At 43.8% G+C, this 23322-nt stretch overlaps 1 protein-coding gene across 1 annotated transcript in view; it reads right to left on the minus strand.

Annotated features, from left to right (window-relative positions):
- CABLES1 (Cdk5 and Abl enzyme substrate 1) overlaps positions 1–23322 on the minus strand; it is a 76402-nt gene that overhangs the window by 31723 nt on the left and 21357 nt on the right. Inside the window, exons 2-3 of the mRNA XM_076329845.1 lie at positions 6832–6903; positions 4477–4569 (exon numbers count right to left, since the gene is read on the minus strand). Of these exons, the coding sequence (XP_076185960.1) occupies positions 4477–4569; positions 6832–6903 (165 nt within the window). The remainder of the gene's footprint in view (positions 1–4476; positions 4570–6831; positions 6904–23322) is intronic.

The following is a 23322-nucleotide window of genomic DNA, read 5'->3' on the forward strand; positions in this document are numbered from 1 at the left end:
AGCCTCTAGTTTTTTCAGATTTCCCTCCCTTGGGACCCAAGTATCACCTCTCTTTCCATAAACCGGGGGACCCTCTATTTTACATAAAGATCTCCCAGGCAGAGCAGGAGAGGAACCCACAGCCTCCACTGCCAGGATGCCACAAAACCTCATCTGCAGAGCTGCTGGAGGGGGCTGGTGCAAAACAGCCTTAGGAGCTGGACTGGAAGAGAAGCAGGGAAGGCAGTGGTCAGAAGCTCATCACGGAGGGATAAAATGGCATTTTATTTAGAGGTCTGATGATATGCATGGAAAACAAAAAAATTCTGAGGGCCTGCAATGGTTTGCTGGAGCAGAAAGTCCAGAAACTTGTCACAAAGTATGCTTTGCAGAAGAAGGTGTGGTGGAAGCCTGTTGCTGTTCAAGAAAATCGAATTATTGTTATGGGAGAAAAGCATTTTCCTGGATTTCAACTCTTCAACAAAGGGCGTCTACGACTCTGCGCAGCTCTGAATGAGCTATCTCTGACATCAGAAGCAGCTTGAGTCAGAGTGGGTTTACGTGCCCTGATTGCCACTGTGCCACCTAGACATGTTTAAAATTACTTCATGAAAAGGTTTTCACTCTCTAATTCTCACATTTCACCAAGAAGTTATACTAATTACTATGGTTCAGAGCAACCATTATTTTGCAAGAGAGCTCTGACAATGCAACTGTCTGAGACTGTAAAAGCTAATCTTCCAATTTCTTTAATGAGGTGTACGCTATGAAACTACAAAAACTTACTGAGCGCAAGGCTCTCAACAGAATCGGTAATTCGCTTGACTTGGAGAAGAAGAATGTCTGTTTTCTTTAGTGTCTGTCTAGGTTTGATCGTGTTGCACCAAAAGGCTGCGATCAGGCAACGTGATATACATCGTATGTACCATATACATGCGGAATACTGTAGCCTCTGTTCTCATACCTGATTGATGATGTTTGACTACCAAGGCTTTGCTGCCCTGCATGCTAAGGTGCACACACAAACCATGAATGCTGCCTGGGTAGCAGCCACCATTCTGGAGTCTCCCAAGTTCAAGTTGGGGCTATTGGAAGGTGGCTGAGGGTAATTATGAACTGTGAGGACGCTGCGAACAGTCAACCTCTTAGAATGCATGTGTGTGCATTTCCACAATTAAAAGGGCAGCAAAAGAGACCTTTCATAGCCTATGGGTGGTGTTTGGCCTTGGTTTAGATCTGTATACTAACAAAAAAATTGAGAAAGCAATGGCATGGGGGTGGGAGAAGAGCATTGTTTTACTGTTTTTATATCTGCTATATAGGATGACTCTAGAAATGTTCTTGTCCCATTCTCACCATGAATTGTTTGTTCAGCTGGCTCAGGTTGCTGTTTTGGTGGCCTGTTTCTGCTAGATAGGAAATCTTCTGCTTTACAGTTTATGGAAGATACCACCAATAAACCTGCTGAGTAAAGCGGGTGAAACCACACGCTGGTGGCTACCTATGCTAATTTGTATGTTAGGGTTGACTTGTCTTTTGTCCTTTAATGGGAAAATTTATTTTGTGCTATTTTACAAGACTGCTTTGATAATACAGTCTAAGAAACCTAATTTTCCAGCTCCTTTAATAAGCCACGTCCTACAAGAAACCGGTTTAACCAGTGCCCAGAACCATCAACAGGAAGCTTTACAAGGACTAGCTGATAAGCCGTGGTCTGTGTATAGGTGGCCTTTCTCTGTGCTAAATAGCTGAACTCTTATTTTAACCACAGCTGGTCCTGCCTTGCTGCTGGATCCAGGGCATCGGCACTCAGCGCGTGCCATCCCCAGGGCTGAGAGGGGAAGAGCTCTCAGTGCTGCAGGACAAGGACACGTCACTTTACAGGTCGAGAGCCGCAAATAAGGCCAGTTACCAGAGAAAGAAGCCCTGAGCTATCATCCACACTGCAGTTTTCTTTGCTGTGACACTCACAGTCATAAGCCACTGAAACAATTACTGAAAGTGCTAGCTATTTTAAAGCCCAGCTATCAAATTCACCACTCAAAAATATATTCTGTATAGATGTTTTCAAAGCTGGGTTCCTCAAGTTAAGTGAAAGGCTGACGTGCTGCGACAGAAGGGTCAGGGTTTTTGGAGAGAGCTCAGAGACCCCGACTCCAGCGCGGCTCAGCACCTGCATCCTACATGACCACGCACAAGCCACCTAAGACGAGGTCCCGGGCACGGGAAGGAGCCCCAGGAGGGTTTTCTATCCATTGCAATACCTGTGCTCATCCGTGTCACAGCGAATCGAGGAGGACACCAGCTTTAAAGGTCTTAAGGTACTCAGAAACTCTGTTGATTTTACGATGAACGCATAAAGCAGATCCACCTGAATTTCCACAGGTCCTTTTCATCCAGAATGCCTACTAACTTCAGGGACTGCAACAGCATCCAGACCCCTCAGAAAAACAGGGTATGCACTCAGATTACTTACTGCTAGACTTATCTGGCCTTAGGGGTGACACAAAGTGTTGACTTTGCATTTTATTTTTAGGTAATATCGCTGTGGCTCTTTGTCCAAAGGACAAAAAGCATTTTCAAAACTGTGTATCTTATTCTTACTGTATCTGTGTTCTAGATAAAGGGTTCTTTAATATGATTATGGAAATATTCTGGAAAACTCTGTCTGCTGATAAAGATAAGAAGCCAGCTGAATAACAGAATCTTACTCACTGTTTTCTTAGCAAGAAAAATATTCAGTTATATTATCAGACGTAATGACTGATACATAAACTACGATAAAATGCTAGGATATATCCTACAAATACTTTTTTGCAACAGATGGAGAAAAGAGTTTACGAATCAAATATTTATTCATTTTTTCGCAGGTAATATTTCTATCAAGTTTATGGATGTATTTTATATATGCGTCTCAGAAATTACTTGTTCTCTGTGGAATTTGCATTAATACTTTATGAGTAAGTATTTTTTGCTACAAGAAATTCCCAGAGTGTACATATATTTATGTACAAAACAGACTAAAATTAGAGGGCTGCTCTTCAGCATTTGATTCCACACGTATTTGTTGTAAAGACAATAATCAATCAGCTGCTAGTCAGACAATAGTTAAGTCAACAGTTCTGCATGCGTCTGTTTGCTACAAAAGCTGTTTCTGAAAAGCCATCATCTCTCAGAGGCACCTTCTGCAATATTTATGCTGATTACTACCTTTCACTTCATTTAATTGTACATGTGAGAATAAACGTGAGGAAAATTTTGCTCGAGCCAAGTAACACCTACCAGAATTCAATTCATAAAACCTGTGGTTCAATATAACGCCAGAGTTTCTATTGACCTGGTTCCACGTTTGATGGAAACTACAGGCTATGTGCACAAATAGGTCCACAGAAACGTACGTGGTTCTCGCCCATGGCAGTTGTATGAGAACAGGTATGTGCAAGGGTCAACTCTCAGTGGGATGGTTTAGTCTATATGCAACCTGTTCAGGTAGTCTATTTAAAGCCTATTCAAGTTTGGAAGGACAAGAATAAAATCATGAGGCACGTGGGGAAATTGCCTTGGGAAAAAAACCAGAGAGGGCAGATGTCTTCTTTATAAGCAGGGAGGAGCTAGTTTTACTTCTGAGCTGGATGATACTGCAATAAAGAACCTATTTTGCTGATGGGAACACCATGACAGGCACTGCCTTTGCAGTAAGGGAAGTCCCTGCCGACCGGTGCTGTATAGGTCCCACCGGTGCCTATGGCTGCAATCCGGGCAGTGCATGCCCCAGCTCGGGGTGTGCCGTGGCCACAGCTGCACTCCTCACACATCCCCCGGGAGCCCTTCTGCCTGCGTCTGCCCTGAAAACAAGGATCCCACTCCTCGCCTTGCCACAACCATCCCCAGCTGCACGTTTACCAACCAGCACTTTGCATCCAGGAAGACACAACGGTGCGACTGGGATCTGTCATGTTTATAATTTATCTTGTAAGACTCAGGATAATCTTAAAACCTTTCCCTGAAGCTGTTTTCTTGAGTCACTTGTCCGGTAAGCCTCCCACCACAGGCTGCCCTGACAGCCCAGCTAGCTTGACGCCTACCCTTACACCCACTAATAGCTGTTGAAATGCCATTCAGCCATTACTAAACTTGTTCCCGGCAGGTTCGGCCATGCGCCCCTCTCACACTTAGCACCTGGCACTACCCTCGAAGAAATGCAACCAGATTATGCCTAGTTTACTTGGACTGATTTTCATTTTACGCAAGTTATTTGTATTATGGACACACAGGTCTTAAAAATCCATGAGCTAGCACTTCCATTGACTCGTACTTCACCCGAGGAAGGAGCGTGCACTGCAGCCTGCACCTTCACAGACTATTTTAAAGCCCATTACTATATATTTGGTTATGCGGCAATGGCACACTGTGGTCTTGCATGGGGATGCTGACCCTGCCCTTTCCCTCGCGCCCCATGGATAGCCTTTGCAGAAGCAGCCTTTGCATGCACAGTACCTGCCGTTTCTGGTATCGTGTTGCCGCATGTTCTTGATAAAATGAACCTTCTTAAAGTTCTTTGGTCTGGGTGATCCTGAGAGTGTCCGACATCTGAAAAATAAATCAGTTGGGAGGGGGAAAAAAAGAAAAAAATAAAAGTACTCAGTTCCCTGCTGTACGGCCAAGAAGTCTACACAAAGGCAGGAAGGAAAGACGAGACAAATGATTCAAGTCACCCTGTGTTAGGAATCAGCAAGAACAATAAAGACAATAAGTCTGGAAATGTGACAGCTCAAATAAAAAAAAATATTTAAAATAATAATAAGAAAAGGCACCACCACCCCTCCCTTCACGCAAAAAAACACATCATAAAAAAATCTCAGCAAAATAAAACTTCCTGTAATCTGCTGTGACAGCTTAGCCCAAGCTTTCAGAGGAGAAAAAAAAAAAAAATCTAAACCAAAACCTGGTAAATATGTGATTTTCCCACTCACACCAACACCCACACTTTTGTACCCTCCTCAGCTATTGATAAAGGAGCTATTGAGGAAAGTTCTTTCGTGTTTTAATTTTAGAAAGATTTAAAATCTCTCATTTGCTTTTAACTCTAACTATCACTTTTCACATTCCTGACAGCATACAAAACAACTGAAAATAAAATAAATTACCTCAGGAAAAAAAAAAAATCATTCTTCAAAACATTAATCCTTAAATCCATTTTACATCTGAATGTACTTTTAAAATTGCAGTTAGAGAAAGAAATTGCCAGAGGGAGGAGAGATGAGGCAAACAGCAGTATCCCCCCCCTTCCAGCCTTGCTCTTTTTAATCAGCTGAAACCACAGCGCCATGTGAAAGCTTTCTCTGTTTCATCTCAGTGCTGTTTTGTTGCAAGGCACGGCATGACGCGCAGGCACCGGAGATAACTCCTGCGCTCGCTGCACGGCCAGGACTGCTGGACCGCAGCCCCTGCATCCGCCGTGGGAGCTAAGGGACCAGCATCCTCCGCTGGCGCACGGGACCAGCACAGTCCCTCTGCGTTGAGCCTCGCTAACCTATTTTTCCCATCCTCTCCTATGCATTGGCAGACTTCAGCAGCTTCCCAAGCCCGAGAGGTCCTTTTGTTGGACCGAAACCACAGACCACCAGTCCCAAGGCACCAGGGACTGCCAGTCCCCGTTGCTGTACCCAAACGCCATCATGCTGCATGGGCACACCCCGAGGGGGGGACCCCATCACTTTGCCATTTCTGCCTTCCTCCTGTTAGTAAAATCCTTGAGATTCCCTCACCCTCTGGTTGCAATTAGCCTTGTTAGCTTCTTCACGGGAAAATACCACCAAGAGAGAGGTTCTACCACCAATTCTGCAAATTAGCAAGTAAAAATACTGCCTCGCAAACCATACTTTGTTTATACCTTTTGCCAATCATACGTGTTTGAATCATTTATGAGAATGCTTTCATAACATGCTGGTAAGCATTCAACGGTAAGCTTTGTAAAAATAATCAAGCCTTGGTAATAGGCCAGTTGGTACAGCCTCTGCTATTAAGTCTGCTTCGAGGTGGGGAGAGACAGCCAATCTGCATGTGGATAAACAAGGCTATAGGCTAAACACTGATATAAACCAGCTGAATTACAGGTCCTAAGATAAAGAGACATTCAAAATTAAGCTGCCGCCTTGCCGAACAGCTGACCTGGAACCATACCACGCACTGGTCAGATTACTGATCAGCCTGTTTCTGAACTGTGAAGCAGTTGCTCCATTTTCCATCACCCCAGAGGACTGCCTAGTGACTAATTACTGCGGTCCCCAGAGAAGCTGTGGCCTCCTGGATGCAGAAATAAAACCGCACCGAAGCTGCTGATATAACAAGGATGGGGGCAGATTTATTGGTGAGGTAGCAGTCACAAACCTACAAGCCAACACACAAAGACATAACGCCGGTTACTGAAATAAGATTGTGTGTGCTGAGAGAACAAACAATAAAAATCCATTAAAAATAAGAATACTAAAATACTATCCTTCAAAAGCTTACTTTATTAAACCAGCTGTACTTACTTTTTAAAGGCACTACGTACATTAGTGGCTAGTCATTCATGTTAGTGACAACTAAACTTTTCTATTAATCAAATCTTTTTATTTCCTGACATTTTATTTAAATACTGACTTTTTATTTAATAACCTAAAGCCAGGGAACATGTCATCCATGTCACCTACCACCTTGCAGGGCGCATGAGGTTTCAATACCTTTACCCACTATGAAGAACGTCTTAATGTGAACACCCAGCTACTTTTCAACATGGGGAGAGACAGCAAGTCTGTCCGTGCACGTGCCTTACAGACAAGTAACCAGAGAGAGAGTAAATAAAATGACCTCCGCAGCGGGGCATTTTCCTCGATGTCCTCCAGAGTCTCCAGAGAAGATCGCTGGGAGATCAGCCGACGTCTGCAAAGAAAACAGAACACAAAACACCACCGCTGGTTAGAGCGCATGAGAAAGTCCTCAGAGCTGTTATTTAGTAAAGCTCACAAACCGCCGTTCACTAAGCCATACCTTTGGATATTAATAAATTTTGTTCCGTTCTGCTTATCTTACTAAAACTATTTGATCCCAACCAAAAGCAAGCTTACTCCATACAAGCTTCTATAGCAAAACAGAAGTTGAAACTTCCCAACAGCTCCTCCTCAGTTTGTGCTTTCAGGTCTTCCTTCCTTCAAGGGTTTAACACCCACCTAACACCAGTCCCACATTTGCTGTGGTGTAGCTTGCAATGCTACAAGTACAGTTCTTTGATAAAATAATGCAGACGTAGATCTACAGAGACTGCCTGTCGTTCACACTGCCACAGGGGACACTTCTCTTTGCCCCATGCCCTTTTTACCAAATAAATGTCACTCGTTTCTCAGTGATGTCCATCTCATCACTCTTGTGAGGAGTGACTGAAGAGAGTCGAAAGATGACGGAGCCAGCAGCACTGGGCACAAACCAGCAGTTTAAAAGGGAGCCCTGACCACCCCTGTGAGCAGCACAGATGAGTTTAGTCCTGTTTTAAACCAGTTTTCTATGGCTGAGTCAGACCCCTCCTCCACCTTCAGTGAAATGAAGTAAGGAAATCTTAGCATTTTAAGTTTTCTGACTGTCCCGGCAGTCAGGGAAGAAGCCCCGGTACAGGCTTGGTTTTAGCAGCAATTGCTGCTGCACAACCTCCAAACACCCTGTGGTGGGTTGACCCTGGCTGGATGCCAGGTGCCCACCAAAGCCGCTGTATCACTCCTCCTCTCAGCTGGACAGGGGAGAGAAAATATAACGAAAAGCTCGTGGGTCGAGATAAGGACAGGGAGAGATCACTCACCAATTACCATCATGGAAAAACGGCAGCACAAAACGAGGAGCTGCACCCAGCCCTCCAAAAAACCACCGTAAATACAAAAAATAAATGTGTAAGATACAGCCCACCCACAGGCACATAATGAAAAATTAAGCTGGCAACCGTCAAAACGACCCCGTCGGTGGGTGTTAAGCAGCTGCGACAGCCAGTGGAGCGAAGGTGCCGTGCCAGAGCACCCGGCTAGCATGGGGAGTGTCAGCACCCATCGCTCCTGGGGGCCATTGCTGAGGTGTACAGTACCTCGCCAGTGATTTTATGAGTGTGAACTTAAATGATAAAAGTCGTCGCAGACTACCACTATTTTTTCCCAACTACTTTAATATCCTTCCCACTGAGCAGCCTTACTCCCTTGATTTGCATGTAAAGAGTATCCAGAATCTCAATGTGTTATGAGCACCCCCGTGCTTGGAAGGGTGCTCATTAATTTATTCCTGGGCTGTATTTTCACAATAAATTGTTTTCTCTGATGCCAGTGTAAGCAGTTTCTAATCCTTCTTGCAATTTGCTAGCCCCTCCAGTTGTGCTGCTACAACTGTTCCTGCAGCCGTGCTGCAAATCTGATTACCGAAATGTTTTTCAGTCCAAAATAACCCTGAGGTTCAGTGATTCAGTTTACTACTAGTTCAAACACCAGATTTCTATCACTAAACCCCAGACAACACATTTGAGGACAGTTTAAATGTCTATGCAGCTTTTCCTGTACTTAGAATATAATAAAAAAAAACCTCAAACAATTTATAGAGCAACTAAGCGTGAAGCATAATCCTCCTAGGAAAATATGTAAACCTAAATCCCCTCAGGCTTTGTCTAAACTAGAATTTTAAAAGATCTGGTACATGATAGGATACACTTTCAAAATATGAAGAAAAAATAAAGTCTGCATTTCAGGGTGTGCTGAACTTGCTGGCATAGACAAGGAAGAAGAGACCAAATATCTGTCTCCTGTGCCCACGGGTGCTCCCTTGGCTCCATCCACAGTCAGAGGACACACAGATGTTCTCACAGGAAGAAATTCAGATCAGGAGTTCCCCCTCCATTTTCTATTACATTGGTCCATAAACAAAAGTTGGAAGTTTCAACTACCAGCATCACTGACGTAGCAGATGATAGCTTTGCTTTTTAATACCTCTTTATATGTTATTAGCTTAATAACACACTTAAATGATGGTACCCTCCCATCTTGTGGTGTTACAACACCAAAAGCATACTTTGCATGTTGCTAGTCAAAGAGAGATAAACAACAGTACAACCTTGCCACCTTCTTCATATAAAATTTATCAAACTAGTCACACAGTATTTCCCCTTGCTGCCTGCTAGATGCTGTAAGGTGCTTGTACAACACTAGATGCATATTCCAGCCACCACCGCAACCCTCCTCTAAGCCTCTCCTCACCCGAAGTTACCCACCATCCTCCACATCCAATGGCTTGGCAGAGATGGGTTTGAAGACTGCACGTTCTGCATTCGCATCTGTTATTAAGGCAGATGCATTGGTTGGCAGAAATACACACAACTGCATTTCATCAGCTCCGGGGCAGCTTTAAACGCTGGTCATCCAGTTGCCAGCTGACTATTCAGATTCCTCTGGAATTCCTTGCTGGTTGCAACTTCTTAAACCCAGCACCAGTAATGCTGCCTCCTGGTTTTCGCTTGCTAACCTCGAATGCAACACAAGTGGGATGGGAATTGCTGCCACCCTTCTTGGCACAAAAGAGCTTACAGTGATTTTCACCGGTAATAACTTTGCAGTATTTTGGGGACCTAACACGGCAAGTGAGTCTGCCCAAAGAATGGGGGGAAGCTCTTTGCTCATCCAAACTTGGGAGAAGAGCACTGATAACCTGAGCTCCCTCTGAACTAGTGTGAATGTAAGCATAACTCTGGATAAATTCATCCAGGAAGGAATGAAGGGAGAAAGCAGATGACCCCCCCCCCCCAAAATCACCAGCGATGAAGAAGCGTGGGTCACACAGAAGCCTGCAGTGATATAAATGGGGGCTGCCCCAGCCCAATCCCTCCCCCTGTGCTGGCACTGGTAGTAGTGAGAGCAGGGATATCCAGCACAGCACCCAACGCAGCTGAAAACTGCCACATCTTTCACCTCTCCCCAAAATCGTTAGTTTTCATCAGTTCAGCTCCCTGCGCAATCACAGGAGCACTGGTGAGGCAGACATGCAGCAACTCTGCTCAAATCAGTTCATACCACCTGGGCATTGCACCCTCTTTTCACTGAAGAAGCTCAGCCGCAATGAAGTATGTGCAATTATTCCACTTTATCTTAAATCTTTATTTTGAGGCCTAATTAAGATGACCTAAATACCACTATTTATAAGCTTTCCACAGCTGGATATTATACCAGAAACGCCAACTAATGAACCTACCTGCTGTGAACCAAGTCACATCCTGTGCCACACACATAGGAAAAAATATTTTGGAAAAGCAAAGCTTTTGAAAGGGTGTTCCAGGGAATACAAGCAAAACCAGTTTTTCATTGTCTTCATTAAAAATTAATCACCTCAACCGGTGTTTAATACTTAAATTAATTTATCATCTTTCTTTCTGCAGGCAAGCAGTCAGGGCTTGTCTATACAACTTCTAAAAGGGTTATTTTTCAAAAATTGATTAATGTGCTACAGCAGCTGGTAGACGTAGACACTTGCACTGAAATAACCCAAACTGGTTTATATCACACATCACCATCACTCTGATGTAAAGCTGTATTGATACCTATTTTATAATAAAAAATGTCCTATTTCAATAATAATTAGGGGAAAATCCTTCTATTGTAAGGAAGAGTATCTATACGCAGACTAAAACAAAACAGCACTGTGTGACTCATACAGGATTCAGGCTTTGGGATAAGTCTTTAAGCAGATGCATTTTCAATATAATATGCTTTAAAACTTGTGCAGAGTAGACGTCAGCCAGCTAACACACACTAAAATACAACCGCCCTTAATAACAAAATTAAAGATGTTTCAGTAAAAATGTTAATTTCTCCTAGTTCACGGAAAGCCTTAAAAAAATTCCTCCTAGTTTAACTACCACATCCTAGGTATAACAAACTCACCCCTCTCCCCACACCCCCACGCACACAGAAGGCGTCATTTTAGCTCTGGAAAGATGATGACCTCCTAGTTCTAACGATCAGCCCCTGTAGGACATTGTCGGTCACAGTCTCGTGCACCTGACGGATTTTTTTTGTTTTAAAATCATGTAATACCACTTTCCCTTAAACACCTATCTAAAATATTTTTTTTCTGTTTCCTCCCTGTTCCCCGTGCAATTGTTACATGAGCCCAGAAATAACCAATACCCTACAATCAAATTCCAAGCCCAGTCCAAAGAAAGAGACTAAAGAGGTATTTGATGCCTTGCTACTTGAAACGGCTGTTTTCTAAGGTGTTCATGACCTTGTTTGCATACTGGATTTATCTTTGACCAGCTGTCTGAATCTCTGTGGAAGTTTCTTAAAACCTAAAATGTTGTCTCAGTTTCCCCTCTCCAAAGTCAGATTAATACGTGGCTCAGTTGCAAAAATGAAATAAAATACAAGGACAAAAGAAGAAGTAAAATACAAGGACAAATAAAATAAAGCAGGTCTGTAACCAAAACAGCAAATAGCCAAAGTGAGTAGACTGCAAAAAGATTCACTGTAACCAACCCATCCATCAGTGGAAAATCATCTTCACTGTCAATTGCTGCAAAATACTCAGCTCAATTATGTTAAACATACAAATCTTAAGCCCCATAGACAGGAGGTGATAAAAAAATGGAGCTGCAATCAGAGCACTGGATAAATTCATCCAGGAAGGAAGGAAGCCGATGATAATCCAAGAGATAAGGAAAAATAAATCCATGTGTAATGACTTTCTACCACAGCTACAAAACCAGGAAGAAAAAGCTGCATTTTAAATATGCCTAATTTTTGTGAAAGTTGTGGGTATAGATCCCCCCGCTTCTGTTAAGATTACAAACCTACAATGGCTGAAGCCAGTAGCGTGGGTGCCGCTGGCTCCCAGAACAAAAGCATCCCTCAGGACAAGCTTCTCCACTTTGTCTGGGACAACTGAATCCCTTCAGAGATACAGTGATGATGGGACACATGAGTGTTAATCATCTGAACATCTGCCGACTGCGGTAACACTGATGGGAGAACTTGGGAGGGCAAAGACGTTTCAGCAGCTGAAGACTGTTGGTAGTTCACACGCCCACTGGGTCACCTCCCTTCAGGTGGCCAGGGAAAATGAACGTGCATGAACAAGAGCCACGGGGCAGAAACACCAGGGCTATTACCTTCTGGTCACAATCACACTTCTAATATTGTGGGCTTGGGAGCATCAGAAAAGCACAAGGCTGCTTGGCACTTGGAAAATGTTGAATTCCTTATTTCACAATATTCCTTATTGTGCCTTCATCATAAAAGATGTATCCTACACGCAGGAAGACTACCCTAGATACGTACACAAGGGGAGTGGAAAGAAAGTCATTATAAAACTTGCAGCGATGGGGAATGAGATCAGGATACCTGTAAGGATACCTCAGGGCCTGCCTAGAGGTGTAAGTGGAAGGTTTCCCTCTGCCATCCATCCACCCTTCTGAAAGGTGCCAGCTCTGGACTCAAAGAGGAGCTCTTGCCCAAAAGCCAACCTATTGTTGCCCAAAAGCCAACCCAGTCCTTTGCAAACACTCCCTGGGGAGTTACCAAAATGTGCTCTGGACGTGCAGCTCCCATAGGTCAAACCAGGCAGAGCATCACCTTGATCCTACCTCTATGGGAACAGTGACCCTAGGGCTGTTTTTTCACTGTGCTTCGTATTGTTCCCTCCAGTACCAAAATGGCTTGAACAGTAAAAGGAAAACAAGGAGAGTATTCAATGAGATCCAAGATCAGGCTTCTAGGTGCTAGAACGGAAAAAAAAAAATCATTAAAAGTAAATATATATATTATATATTACAAGTAAATATTGTCATGGTTTAACCCCAGCCAGCAACTAAGCACCACACAGCTACTCGCTCACTCCCCCCACAGCAGGATGGGGGAGAGAATCGGAAGGGTAAAAGAGATAAAAAAAAGTTGAGATAAAGGCAGTTTAATAGGTAAAGCAAAAGCTGTGCATGCAAGCAGAGCAAAACAAGGAATTCATTCACTCCTTCCCATCGGCAGGCAGGTATTCAGCCATCTCCAGGAAAGCAGGGCTCCATCATGCGTAACGGTTACTTGGGAAGACAAACGCCATCACTCCAGCCATCCCCCCCTTCCTTCTTCTTCCCCCAGCTTTATATGCTGAGCATGATGTCATATGGTATGGAATATCCCTTTGGTCAGTTGGGGTCAGCTGTCCTGGCTGTGTCCCCTCCCAACTTCTTGTGCACCCCCAGCCTGCTCGCTGGTGGGGTGGGGTGAGAAGCAGAAAAGGCCTTGACTCTGTGTAAGCACTGCTCAGCAGTAACGAAAACATCCCTGTGTCATCAACACTGTTTTCAGCACAAATCCAAAACATAGCCCCATACTAGCTACTATGAAGAAAATTAACTCTATCCCAGCCAAAACCAGCGCAATATATATATATATAAACACAGTTCTGGTCTACAGTCCACAACAAACCCTGGCTGTTCAGTATTCTAGTTCCTTCAGCACAAGCTGGCCACAAACGTATCTTCCAAGCAACTCTGAGTTTTGAATAAAGTACACTTACCATTCTCCTCCCTAACTCCTTTGGAATTAGGATTTGGGTATAAACAGAAACACAGCTGCCGGCTCTCTGCTGGGCCAAGGGAGCAGGTAGTCAGCAGAGAGCTGCCAGATGCAGGCAATGCCCTGTCCCCAGCGGCCCCAGCCCCTTCGTCACCCTGGGTAAACCTAAAAGCCACTTCTCTCCGACTCCTCCTCAGCCTGCCGGCTGAACGCCTCTGCCCAAACTCCCAGGCTAAGCTGCCGTCAATTAATACACTCTTCTGAAACATTATACAAGACATCAGCTGTGTACAAATCCCCATTCACTTCCTGACCCCTGACTCCATGACCCAGCATGAACCCAGATGAAAGACCCGCTAATGAGTCACCTCTCACCCTCCCTCTGAAGTTTTTACTGGGATCCTTATGTCCCAGCTCATTTTCTTCCTATCTTTTGCCAATATCACAGGAAGACAACACAGGAAAAACAAACCCTGAGACTATTAAAAATTATTAAGGGAAACAGTTTCCAGGAGGTACCCAAACCGATATAAAGCAGTATTTAATTGTGTGCTATCATAATTATGCAGCAGAGCCATTCTCTGCAAAGAACATCAAACTCCATTTAGGACTTCCAAGCTGCGCAGTGTATTGGCAAGGCTGCCCACAACGGGAGTTAAAAGCATCTGGCGCACGCTGCAAATGGGTTATTTTGTTAATTCAGCAGCCCAGCCCAAACACACAGAGATTATACCAAGAGACCTCCATTTAGCTGTCACCTACGTGCGGGCAGGATGCAAACACGGTTTAAGACTACAGCCTTCTGCAGTGGGCTGTGAAGGAAAGTCTCCAACGCAGAAATCCTGAGCTAGCAGGATCCCCAACAACCTGCTCCTCTTGGGATATGTGTTGCAAGGAGAGACACCTTCAAACCTTAGGCTAGCGATAATTAGGAGAATAATGCCATGCCAAATGCCTCCTTGGTCTCCATCAACCTTTCGGGGCTAAGCAGAAAGATGGGCAGAAAACAAAGGGATGAAGGGAGAGCTATGGCATGAACATCCCTCCATGCCAGGCTCCTCCCAAACCAGATGTCCCCCCTGCACTGAGTAGCCTACCTATATTGCTATCCAACTCCTCCTCCAAGCCTCATCCTCCCACAATACCCAAGGCAGAAGCTTCGAAATACACAGCACTCAAACTGCTGCCTGCTGACCTGTCTGCACGTAACATCTCAGCGTAAAAAATACCTATGTTGCCATCCCAAAGGTAGGATTTTGTTTTTGTGTACTCATGTCAAATACAGAGTACAAAAAGAAAGAAGTAAGAAACAATGAAGGAAATCAACATGACAATAATGAAGTATCCTGCTGACCTTTCATAGTGTGGCAACGCAACATAATGCTCTGTTCACAAATTATTATGTAGCTTTACACACGTGATCCTTCAAATGGCCCACAAAATTCTAGCACGGCTCTGTCCCAATGTCCCAGAGGGATCATCTGGGTCTGGTTACATCAAATATAAAATCAGGAGTACCAGCACTGCAAAGAGACAGGGGACTTACACTAGAATTGCTGAGAAGCAAGCTGTTCACTGACAAAGCATTTGTATAGTGTAAATGTGTATACGCATGTGTGCAGAAAAACAGAAGGTATGGTAGAACTGGTTTTCGGGGTTTTTTTTAGCATCTTGCACAATTCAACTTGATATATTAATTATTAATCTTGCTAGAAGACACAATTCTGGGAGGAAATGCATTCAAAATTAGGAATTGATATGAAATCTCTAGTGAAGGAAAAAAACAGGGTTGAGTCTACGGAGAAAGGAAGAGCAATCACCACGTGTTGTTGATTCTGGGGGCCCTTCCGTTTTCACCTTCCCCAGCTGGATTCCCAATTCACCGAAGATGGATCTTGTTTGAAACCTACCATCTTCCCTCTGCAGGCAGCTGCCTCTGCACCCAGTCCTCACCCAGTCCTCCTACTGTTGGCTCTACCCAAGCCATAATGAGGAGCTACAGCTGCAATTCAGTAAGATTAATTTAAAGACAGCAGAGCTCTCGCAGATCCTGAAGCGCCTAAAATCTACATCCTCTATTATCTGTAACCAATGATTTACAGATTCACTGTCTTCACTTTACTGACTCTGCAGCAACATGACAACTTTCAGAAGGCTTGTCCGCAGTGATTTATTTTGAGTATGCCCGAACACTGCCACAGCTATGTTTTTCAGAACAGCTATTACCTTATAACCTAACACATATTATCATGGTAAGACATCAATGGGCACCAGCTTAATTAAAGACACTCAAAACTAGCAAAGGAGCAAACAACAAGATTAATCATCTGTCCTTGTGAAAAAAAGGATGCTTGCCAAAGCAGATACAATAGCACTGTAAAGAACATACAAATTCTCCATCTTTATGTCCTTTTTCTACAGTAAAACCCACACCATAATAGCCTTTGTCTGATCAACATTAATCTAACATTCTTCATGTGTCATTTCTGCCTGACAAACTCCATGCATTCTAAAATGATGCATATTTAGGTCTGTCCATAAGCAATGTTGCTCCTTAAGTCAAATCCTAAGGATACCTATTCCTAAGAAAAGAAATGAAGAATCAACACTTAAACTGAGGACACTACTTGAGTAAGCCACACTGCAAGACCAGTTTTTAAAGTATCAAATCCCATAATGTTGTATTTCAGAGCAGCCAAAGTTCTGGAATTAACTAAGAAACTCACTTGCAAGTCAAGGCTATATGCAGTAGATAACATAACACATGGAAACACATATATGCACTACTACGTCATCTGAAAATATTTTAATTCTAGCCTGCATACATAACTATGCAATTAAAACTGCTGCCTCTTCCTGTTTGTTTTCCTTCATTTAATTTGCAGTATTTCTTAAGTTACCTAGAGCCCAACCTCATATCCCTGTCTTGCCTCCAGATGCACATGTGCTATCTGGGAAACATATTCTGCAATCCCACATCTTAACATTAGACTTAGAAGAGATCTGAACAGGCACTTAACAAATCTCATTGCTAAAATGAACACTCATGTATTCAGTTTTGGGCCCCTCACCACAAGAAGGACATTGAGGTGCTGGAGTGTGCCCAGAGAAGGGCAACGAAGCTGGTGAAGGGTCTAGAGCACAAGTCTTCTGAGGAGCGGCTGAGGGAACTAGGGTTGTTTAGCCTGGAGAAAAGGAGGCTCAGGGGAGACCTCATCACTCTCTACAACTACCTGAAAGGAGGTTGTAGCAAGGTGGGTGTTGGTCTCTTCTCCCAAATAACAACTGATAGGACAAGAGGAAATGGCCTCAAGTTGCGCCAGGGGAGGTTTAGGTTGGATATTAGGAAAAAATTCTTCACCGAAAGGGTTGTCAAGCATTGGAACAGGCTGCCCAGGGAAGTGGTTGAGTCACCATCCCTGGAGGTATTTAAAAGACGTGTAGGCATGGTGCTTCGGGACATGGTTTAGTGGTGGACTTGGCAGTGCCAGGTTAATGGTTGGACTTGATGATCTTAAAGGTCTTTTCCAACCTAAATGATTCTGTGATTCTAAAAAAGTGTAACCTAGACACTGTGAATTGCCTGGATAAAGTTCTTTTGATGGAAAAATGAAAGTCCCCTATGTGAGCAGGACATAAAGACCAAACCGAACAAGCAAAAGCTAGCATGAGGCATTTCATGCATGAGATATGAATGCTGGCACAGGTGCTGGCAATCAGAGTGTTTACTGGTGCATACTTTGGATTTAGTTCTGGGCACATTTGCTACAAATTCCCTTGGGATCAGGCGCTTTTCCCACCATCCTATTACATACCCAGGAGTCAATGCCATCCTTTCCCTGGCCATGCATTGCTAAAGCCCAAGCCAATTCATATGGTTCACAGAAGTCAAATATTGCATAGCTTAGATATCCAGTACTGGGTGTACTTTTGGATATCTGTGATAACGCAAGACAGTCCAGTGCCATAATTTTAAATATTATTACATCCACAGGAATTAATGCCTTCTTGCCTGGTAGTTCACGCACAGTCAGTTTTAATGCCAAAGACATTTGAGTACAAAAAGATCTATTTACTTAAAATACTGCATTTGCTTATGCTTTACTTAAAAACATATTTGCAATAATGGAGACACATTTCAAAAACGGTACAACAAGATCCATTATTAGGGTAAAGGAAGATCCTTACTGTCCAGAAGCATTGCTTCAACATGCCTGCGAGCTTACGAGCCTGGGGCTTGCAAGAGAGAGCTCGGTTCTTCCCTGCTCTTCTCGCTAGGGACAGATCCTGGAGCCAACCAGCGTAATTGCTCTGGGAAAAGCAAACCACCTCCTCTTTCCCTCCGTCCCTGCCACTGTGACTGGGCATGGCATCTTCCTGTTACCGGGCACTGGGTTGATAGGTGGTAGCAGAGGATTAGATAATTTTCTTCTCTCTCTGTTGAGGTCCCTTGCTCAGCATGGCATACTGTAATTGGCACCTTCCCAGCCTGAGGATGCTCTCTCCTGGTACAGATCTCTACTAAAAATTTAAATGTTTTCAGAAACCAGTTTACTCCATTCAGAACATTTAGTTCGTATGATCAGCAGGGTGAAAGACCAGCTACAAACCGAACATGATGGTACAGCTTATCACAGGTACACATACAAAGACTAATCATGGTTTAGAGGGTGACATTTAAGAGATCCGATCTCCGGATCGGAGAGGAGTAGAGTGAGGAACCCTCACTTCTCCTTACTCCCAGTAAGCAAGTATTATGGGGATCCTCATAATACTGGTAACATTTGGTTGTGTAGCTGTATCATTTGCTCACTATTAAGGTACGGTGGTACAGTAGTGTCCAATATTTAGAGAAGCTTGCCAAGAAGCCTCCTCGCCTGTTTTCACAAGCGAGAGTACCCAGCAGTCACCCTAATGAACTTTTCATTGACTTGGCAAATGCAGCCTACATCTGCAGGCTGGGGAACTGCCTTTCCCAGGATCAATACTTCCCCAAGAGCGTACACCACAATCAGCAGAGGCCGGAGGCTCAGAAAGCATCTCCCCTACTCTCTACTGCAAACAGCCTCTTCCAAGGGCACCGTCCCCACTCACTCACTTAGGGAACACATGCTGCTCTGCCACCTCAGAAACAGCTGGATGTAAAGACCTGAAAGGGTCCCGAATTTATGGCCTTTTATATTCTTATATTCCCCACATACTGTCAAAGTGCTGGGTTATCAGATGTACAGAAATAATTCTGGTAATCTGAGCAGTCTCCTACTTAGTAAATTAATTATTAGAATTTTTCTGGGTGCCAACTAGTTGGTTGGTTAGCAAATACCCAGTACTGAGATATCAGTTTTCAATCAGTTTGGGGGGGGGGGGGAACTTCCAAGGAATTTGGACAATGCCCTTAACAACACGCTTTCACTTTTGGTCAGCCCTGAAGTGATCAGGCAGTTGGACTAGATGATCATTGCAGGTCCCTTCCAACTGCAGTATTTTATTCTGTTCTATTCTATTCAAAAAGCAGATTCATCAACACACCAAAAGTGAGGAAAGCTGCCACGGCACTCTGCTAGACTGGGTCTATTGATTTTTTATATTATCAGAGCAATAAAAAGCATCTTATAGTGACAAATCTGGCCAACAAAGTGCAATTTAGAGGGGACTGCTTTAAGACCAGCATTATTAGAAGGCAGCACAAGACCCAGATTTCACGTTTACATACTTGGCGAGCTCCCCTGCCTTGGTTCATCCATGTCAGTGCTGTGTTCACTATCTCCATGTACAGCCACACTGTGCCAGAAGAACCAGAGGCAGCAGCTCAGGCAGATGCAAGGGCAGGCAGCCCTCTTAAAGCACACTGATTGCCGTACCAAATAACTCCAGTGATGATTCCTGACATGTTCAGTCTCTCCCCAGCACACCCAAAAGATATGTTGCATTCATATCATGCAATGAAGAAGGGAAGAGGTTGGCTGACCTACCCCTAATGTCACAGTGACCCACTTCAAATGTCTCTTGAGCCCTTGACCTGATCTAATCTACAGTGCATACAAGAAAACAAATAGATAAAGCAATCATTAATAATATAGTTGCAACCCATCTTCTGGTAAAGATGGTCAACTGAGAACGGGTTTACACCCTAACCTTATGGGAAGTCTGGAGGATCTGAGTTACCCAGCTCTTCCCACCACAAACAAATTGTTAACACAAATGTTAAGCTGCCTATGGTGAGTTTATATACCCTGTACATTACTTCAGGTGGGGGCCTATACACATAGGAGGTGGGGGTAAAATGTCTAAAAATGACAGTAAAGTCCCAGGAGGGGCAGTTTGTTAGCGGATCTCCCTCCTCTGCTTCGGAGGCTCAGCAGAGGCAGGGACGGCTTCCACAATCCTGCATTTGATGATGGACCTCTCCCTTGTCAAAAGGGATTCCCATAAGCTTTTCTAACAAAGCTTTTAGAAGGGTGTAAGACACCACTCAACATTTTCGAATCTTCCCAGCAGTCAAATCTGGCTGCCCAAGGTGCTTGTCTCCAAATGTCTGGGAAGCACAGGAGCAAATCACAGCACCAGACCTGAGAAAGACCTGGCACGGGAACCTGAGCCGATGCAGTGGTCCGTCCTCTCAAAGTTGAGGTGCCGTACCCTGACTTAGTCTGAATGATTTCCAGGGTCTGGCAGGAGTAGTGTCGTGGTTATAACTGTAGCTCTGCTAAGTACAACCTTAGGCAGAGTAACAGACCTTTGGATGGCAAATGCCATGACTATAAAATTATTTAGCTCTTCTTTAGCCGAGACCCTTTTTTTTTTTTGGTATTTTTTCTTGTTGGTGTTTCATTTGTACTTTTTAGACAGTTTTAGGAAGAAAAAACACTAAGCCAATGCAGGAATGGATGTATTTCATATTTAAGGCTTTGCCTATCTGCCTGGAACAAATCAATCACATTACCATTTCCCTAGGGTGAGCAGGCATAAGGATAAAACCTATGCGGATGTAAGCTAACGAAGACTTTCTGTTTTTCTGGTCTCCCCCTTCCTTTCTCTTCTCAAAATCGCTGCGCTTCCACCAGCACCTTTTAGAGACAAGGGGCCCAAGACTTTTCTCAGAGTTGCGCTACTGCCTAGTCCTCCATCAATCGGAGGATTTTTCTTGTTAACATAAAACAAGGCACTTTGTCATCTGACTCAGTGGCAATTTTAAAGCTCTGCAATGAATTGCAATGAACTTGCAGCTCGTTAGCAATGAATTAAGTTGATGAAAGGTTACAAGGAACCAAGGACAATTTTTACTGAGCATCTCCAGGCAGTTTTTCCAGGCCATCAGCTGTCTTTTGCTAACCAAGGAACACATCTTGCACTCTTTAGAAAGTCAACCGCCTGTTTCCCCATAAAAAAACCCAAAGTATTGCCTAATGAAACACACAAAGAGTCCTTCTCATGCTAAAGGAACACATTTCAGGATTCTGCTCACATGTTTTACTTGCGGATGCTTTGATGGGAGCAAAGCATGGGAGAGAAATGTTGAAGGATTTACAGATTAATCAGCCAGAGCAAGGATACGGGTTAGGACTGCTAGAAGCACGCTCCTCTGGGATACTATCTGCAGCTCAGCTTACTGCAGATGAAATGAAACATGCTTTGGGAATGCAAATGAATTAGGATGTCACAAAAAGTAATTCAATTTGGACCAGCAGGGTTTTAAATTTGGTTAGTTACCTACAAGATCTTTATTTAACTGTAAACCTGGCACAATACCTAGAATGATCACCGATTTGGACTTCATTGGACTGCTATTTTAAAAATTAGGCTTGATAACTTATTCTAACAGGTTTTCAGGTCACATCCATATTATCTCTCTCTCTCTCTATGCACTTGCACACTTATGCATGCTCTGTAACAGATTTGCAGAACAGTGGGATCTTTCATACACATAAAAACAAGGTTAAGATTTTCATTCACATCACCAGTGTGGAAAAGATAAGTGGAACAAGACAGCTAATTAGTCATTCTTCATTTCAATCCTCAATAACCACAGAGAGAGCTTGGTTTTTTACTGCAGGCATTGTCTTACATCAAACAATTTGTAGATAAGAAAAATAAGTTCTCTTCCTGAAGGCACATAAGCAAGTATTTTGATATAAAAGATGAAACAGCATTAGAAATTAACTGTAACACTTCTCTTCCCTAGCCACTAGAGTATGTCCATTAGGATGCATTGCTAATATATAACTATATTATCCAGACTGACAAATTTTGCGCAGTCTGCTGTTTCGGTACTACAGAGTGCAAGCCATTAATAGCTGACTGCCTCATTCAAATGAAACAAGACAATTATCAGCTGTAACTTACACAATTAATATTACTGCTGCCAGCATTTTCAGCAGAGATTTGGTTCTTTTATAGCTCATTTGAAGTCTTTAGGGGACGTGTTATTAGTACATCTGTCCTGCTGTAAACATAATTATCATGCAAAATTCCATTTATCATGCTGATCAGGAAGCACTTTCTATCAGCCTTTCAGCTTGGGAACACTGATAACCAGGCAAGGGAATTTGACTGCCCCAGCTAGCCGGGACCGTGCTCATTGCCAGCAGCATTTCCGTTGCTTTCCACCCAAGACCATGGCAATTTTCTGAATAGGCACAAAGCTCGTGCTAACCTCCGAGCTTGGGGTACGTTGTATTTGAGCTTGGGGTACATTGTATTTGACACTGCTTGTTTGTCTCATTAGTTGGTTTTACATTCTCCCGTAATTCTCTGCTCCTCACTCCTCTCCAAGACTGAGCAAATGCCTTGTAGGCGTCCAGGCTAATGGAGCTGCCGCAGAGGGAGCAGGCGGCAACCGGATTCAGCATGATCATGACCCTTTATCGGTACCATAAATCTTGTCCGTGTCATAGACAACAGGCAACACCTACTTCAACGCAGCATCACTTTTAATATACAAAAATGGGCTTGGGCTAGGTGTAAACAGACATCAGTTAAACAGATGCCAACCCACGTGACACTGAATTTTGTCTAAGATGGGTATGAGGTTTTAAAAAGTGAACACCCTTAAGACTTAGCAAACTCTGGTACCTTACATGCAGAATAGCCCACAGCTGGAGGCTTGATGTGCAGAGAAACTGTCCTTGTGGACAACTTAACCGTCAGAGACCTACAGAACATCCTGACACCAAAATAAGATTAAATGAAGTAAAGGCCAGCCCCCACATAGACCTCCTGCAAACTACGGCTTCATAATTGGTTTAAACCAGACTCATTTATGCTAATAAACTTATGCTGTGACCAAAAGGCACTGTGCTGCTTCAGCCATCTACCTGCCCCCTCCATCATGCCAGCAGAAGGGCTCCTGCAGCCGGCCAAGGGAATCGATCCTGCTAACAAGCACACAAGTGAAAACACCCGATTAGTGATCAGCTCTTACTGGGTTTCGTGAGGGAGGAAAAGACCTGCCGTCCTCAACGGGATCAGCCCAAAACAATCCTCAAATCACAGCAATGGACTTGCTGTTCCTGCACCCCTGGCGGCTGCTCCCCTAGCTCCCGCCGGTCCCCAAGCCTTCCTCCATCGCAGCTACAGGTCTCACCTTCAACTCAGCCAGTTAGCGGGCATCTAAAACAGTCACAGGGAACAGGTTTAGGCTGGACTCCTTCAAGCTCAACAGATACAGACGCCAAACAGGCCTGCGGCCAATACTGACCAGATTCAGCCTTTAGGTACCTGATAGCACAACTGCAGTACAGTTGATGCTTTTCTGCTTGATGCAAAGGAAAGAAAGCCA

The sequence above is a fragment of the Aptenodytes patagonicus genome, chromosome 2 (assembly GCF_965638725.1).
Source record: "Aptenodytes patagonicus chromosome 2, bAptPat1.pri.cur, whole genome shotgun sequence".
NCBI classification, from domain to species: Eukaryota; Metazoa; Chordata; class Aves; order Sphenisciformes; family Spheniscidae; genus Aptenodytes; species Aptenodytes patagonicus.